At 39.2% G+C, this 5,000-nt stretch overlaps 1 protein-coding gene across 1 annotated transcript; it reads right to left on the reverse strand.

The window, feature by feature from the left end:
* Nucleotides 1–400: 400 nt before the first annotated feature.
* On the reverse strand, nt 401–2,696 carry LOC311122578 (putative ferric-chelate reductase 1 homolog; the record flags this gene model as incomplete). The annotated part of the gene is made up of 6 exons (XM_084196920.1): nt 401–477; nt 837–1,007; nt 1,257–1,407; nt 1,772–1,870; nt 2,094–2,285; nt 2,643–2,696. 6 exons carry the CDS (start codon nt 2,694–2,696, stop codon nt 434–436), a joined length of 711 nt encoding a protein of 236 aa, XP_084053046.1. The 3' UTR covers nt 401–433.
* Between the last annotated feature and the right edge of the window lie 2,304 nt (nt 2,697–5,000).

The following is a 5,000-nucleotide window of genomic DNA, read 5'->3' on the forward strand; positions in this document are numbered from 1 at the left end:
AATTGAAACGACGTGGAAATGTTGATTCAACCAGTGTGTGCCCAGTGGGCCATAGATGAAGTCACAAGGGCTGCGTTTAGACAGGCAGCTGATTTCTGATCTTTTTGCATCAGATCTTTATTCAGAGCTGATCTGATTGGTCAAAAGACCAATTAGTGAGAAAAAAAAAACAGAATTCGTCTGCCTGTCTAAACGCAGCCAAGGTGGCAGAATTTGGAATTTGTGCGGAAACAAACACTTACACCAAGAAACACAGACAAACATGTCTTCCTTCATAACGCGATATCAGCAAAGAGAGAATAAAATAAAATAGGTACAAATAAATGAGTTACATGTAGAGGATGACATGGGGGTAGACAAATATGGAGGATCTGTTTTTACACAAACTTCTTATTTCTTAAAGGGACATTTCATCTTCACTTTCAGACCTGCATTACAGCATCATCATACTTAGTACACCTAGCAGGATCAGAAGAGCTATGGAGGAGAGAGAGAGAGAGAGAGAGAGAGAGAGAGAGAGAGACAGAGAGAAGTAGAGTGAGAGAGAGAGAGAGACAGAGAAGTAGAGAGAGCGAGAGAGAGAGCGAGAGAGACAGAGAGAAAATTATTTAACCTTTCATATTGGTTTTCTACTCTAAGTAACATGGGATTATTTGAGATGAGTTACTACGGTAACACATAATAACTTCCATGAATTGCAATGTTATGAATGGTCATACATGTTCTTGCAGTGCTTTTAATGCTTATAAATTATTTTATAAATAGTTTATTAATGCTTAATCATGTTATCAGTTATCATTATAAAGTGTTAGTGGTGCTTCTTATGGGCTTATTACCTTGAGACAGGGTGTGCTGCAGGACAAAGGCGTGGCTGGAGGGAGCAGCAGTAGTGGTGGCATTACCAGTGGTGGTGTTGGCGTTCAAAGAGTTGGTCACAGTAGCGTTGGGGTTGCCCAGGTCCACCCCTTTACTACTGAACAGGACAGCAGTGGGACTACCCAGTATTCCTGAGGGACGAGAACAAGGAGAGAGAGCGAGAGAGAGAGAGTTAGAGAGAGAGAGAGAGAGAGAGAGATAGAGAGAGTGAGATAGAGATAGAGAGAGTGAGATAGAGACGGACCACTATACACTGATCTGAGGTCAGTTTAGCATTTCCTCCAGTAATGGTTAATGTGAGAATTTGGGGAGGGGAAGCTGATCCTAGATATGTACCTAGGGGAAACTTCACCCGCAGCGTGTTTGGAAAAGTGCCTCACCGTTAGTGAAGTTCCCTTTTAAGATCATGAGGAAGAAGGTAGTGGCAGAGCCCCGGGTGCTCGTGGTCACCGCAGCGTTGGGGACAGTAGCATTGAAGGTGCACTGGATGGTCTGATTGATGACTGAGCCTTTCACAGAGTTCACAGGCAGCTACACAACACAACACAACAGTATTAACCAAAATGAACATTAGACAAATGTCAGTAGACCTACACTGTAGAATTAGTCAGGTACAATGTTATTCTCCCAGGCAGTTTCCCAAATGGCACCCAAGTGTATATGCAGGGAATAAGTGTGAGAATTGGGGTCAAATCCAACTTCAATGACCATCCAGAAAATATGGAATTCAAGTTCATGAATACTGATACTTGTGCTCTCAATATCTTGTCCAACTCATCAAACTCATTGATTGAATATAGTTAACTTCCTGAATTTGCCTGGAATCAAATCACGCCCTGAAAGGCTTTCCAGAAAGTCACAAATTAAACACTGTGTTCTGATTGGTCCAACTCACCGTGTTGATGACGGACAGACTTTTGTTATCGAGGAGAGCAGTGAAGAAATTCACGATGCCGTTGTTGTTGGCACACACATAGGTGGTGTCATTACCACCCTGTAGAGGAGAGAGAGGATGAATTCAAATAAACAAATAATAATTTTAAAAGTATTCATTTTGGCAATTTCTTCCCAATTCATGAATAAAATGTAAATGTCAATACCCCAAATTGACAAAATCCTGAATTTCCTAAAGTTAAAATGACTTCTCTCTCCAACCCCAACTCCCTTGTCCTTTGTATTGTAAAATGTATAGTAATTCTAAAGGCAGTTTCCCATACCTGTGTGGAGTCTGTGGACAAGCCTACAGCGATGTAGCCGCTGGACACTCCTCGTAGCTGGAAGGAGAAGGTCTGTCCCGAGGACTGCTTGGTGGAGACGAAGAAACAGGAACCAGCCACGGACGGATCACAGTTGTCTGGCACAGCAGCACAGAACTGAGACTTTCCACATTCCGCCCTTAAGATGTTTCCCTGTGTATGAAGAGTTCATCATTAGTTGCTGTCATGTTTGTCATTCCTTTTGAAATAGTGTAGTATATGAGTGTAAATAAAACTCCCAAACAGGCACTTTGCTAAATCTGTTTTCTGTTTCCATGGCAGCGTGTGAGGTTTATTGCTGAAATCCTTCAAATTCACTTTAAATACAGTTTGATTTCAGAGCAAGAGAGAGAGAGAGAGAGAGAGAGAGAGAGAGAGAGCGAGAGAGAGAGAGAGAGAAGTAGTGATAATTTGTTGAGAGGGAAAAAAAGAGTGAGAGGAAATGTGTGGTTCCTTTTTCTAGTCAGAGACTCTGTGAGACCAGTGAGACAAGTAGCCTAGGCAACTCACTGTGAGAGGTGTGACGGTGTTGTTGACAATAGGTGCCACAGTCGTCAGAGTCATTGTTGTGTTGGGTCCCGTAGTAGTAGTATTAGCTGTATTTGTGGCGTTCTGGGCCGTTGTGGAGTTCTGAGTCTGGCCTCTCATCGCCATGTACGCTATTACCATGACGACTGCGAACATCAGTCTGCTGCTATTGTCCATTCCTGATAAAGTAACGGAGATCCAGACGGTTAGGATATACTACTAGTGCTACTACTACTAATAATTGATTTGTTAAGGACGAATACAATTAAATATTTACAAATGTAATCATCAACAGTCAGATGCATTGCACTATCATGCTTATGCTTGCATTTATGGGCTTGCACATGTTGATGATGATACTACTAAGTTTATTTCAAAAGCTTTGAGTTGTATCAATGGCAATATGAAACTATCATACCAGCGTGAATAAAAACATTAACATTCCAGTGAATAAACATAGGCCTACCATTTGTGTGGTGATTGGTCATTAATTCATGGTGGTGTATAAGACAATAAAACATTGCTTAGTGAATGGGTAACATTGTTGAATTAAAATAGACCATAATTGTTTTCACATTATTAATTAGCAGTGGTGTAAAGTACTTAAATAAAACTAGTTTAAAGTAGTAATTCAGTCGTTTTGGGGGGAATCTGTACTTTACTATTTATTAACTTTCACTTTTTCTTCACTAGCCTAAATTCCGAAATAAAATAATGTTATTTTTACTCCAAACATTTTCCCTGACACCCAAAAGTTCTCGTTACATTTTGAATACTTAGCAGGACAGGAAAATGGTCCAATTCACGCACTTATCAAGAGAACATCCCTGGTCATCCCTACTGCCTCTGATCTGGGGGACTCACTAAACAAAAATGCTTCGTTTGTAGATTATATTTGAGTGTGCCCTGGCTATCCACAAATAAATAAAAAACAAGACCATTTTACCGTCTGGTTTGCTTAATATAAGGCATTTGAAATTATTTATAGTTTTACTTTATCTACCTATATTTTAGTAAATACATTTACTTTTGATACTTAAGTAGATTTAAAACCAAATACTTTTAGACTTTTACTCAAGTAGTGTTTTACTGGTTGACTTTCACTTTAACTTGAGTCATTTTCCATTATGGTATCTTTACTTTTAGTCAAATATGTCAATTGGGTACTTTTTCCACCACTGTTAATTAGTAGATCCCTTAATTAAATTAAATCATGAGACAAAAACCACAAAAACGTCCGTATTCCAAAACGTTTATAATGTATGATCTGATAGTGTAGGCTACCAATTCATCAAGCGAACAGCTGCAAATAATAAACTACCATTATGTCAGTGTTGAAAATGCGTCATGCAGTGAAACGTGAAAAAACAAACATAAAAACTAATAAATCGCTATTTTGTATATATCCACATCATCAGATAAAAGAGATGGAAACGTTACCTGTAATTTGTTGACTTGGAAGGTTTATTGAATCGAAAAGCGTCGTGGTTCTCCTTGAACAAGTTGTCTTCACGGTTACTGTAAGGTGCGCTAGAGAAGGAGATTTGACTTTGTGTCGATGTCACACCTGCCTCTCGCTATTTAAAACAGCACTCGGGAGGGGGGGGTGGTATCACAATAGCATGCAGGTACGTGTGAAACCATAGGCTTCCCGGGGGAGGGGTGAACTGGCGACGACACTCAATGGAAACAATTATGTTGTTAAGCCTACTCCTGGCATCCGACAATAGATTGTTTCCAGTTACTGCGCCCTTTTCCCAAACACCCATCTTCCTGGCTCAAATTTCATCCATTCACTTATTTGTGTATTAAATATGCTTGGCGACTATAGGCACGGCTATTTGCAAAGAAAGGGAAATAAGAATATATAATTATGTTAGCTACCAATATATACAATTTAGGCCTAAATATAATCCATATCCAAAGCGAAACGGCATTTAATCATTTTCTTTTTACTTATTCTATAATTAATTCCAGGCCAATTACACGGTGCCAATCACACCTGTCCAACTCAAATAACACGTTATTCTTGCTCTGTTTGTTTGATCTAGCTGAGTTGAGCCTCACACAGTGGAGGGCAGGCAATCTTTTGAATTAAATCTTGATTGTGTCAAGTGGCCCAAAGGGTTAGACACCAGATTTGGTGAATCAAGAAATTACATACTAGCTTTAGTTTCAATGGATGAAATTGAAAACATTACATTTGTCTGGAGGTGACAGAAGTTTAAGATATGGATGTCCTATTTTCATTAACAAGCCAGATAAAGAAAGTGCAATATTGTGAACCTAGTTATGTGTGTATTATGAAATACTATATATTTTTAAATATATTTCATATAC

Source organism: Coregonus lavaretus (genome assembly GCF_964263955.1).
Source record: "Coregonus lavaretus genome assembly, contig: HAP1_SCAFFOLD_10318, whole genome shotgun sequence".
NCBI classification, from domain to species: Eukaryota; Metazoa; Chordata; class Actinopteri; order Salmoniformes; family Salmonidae; genus Coregonus; species Coregonus lavaretus.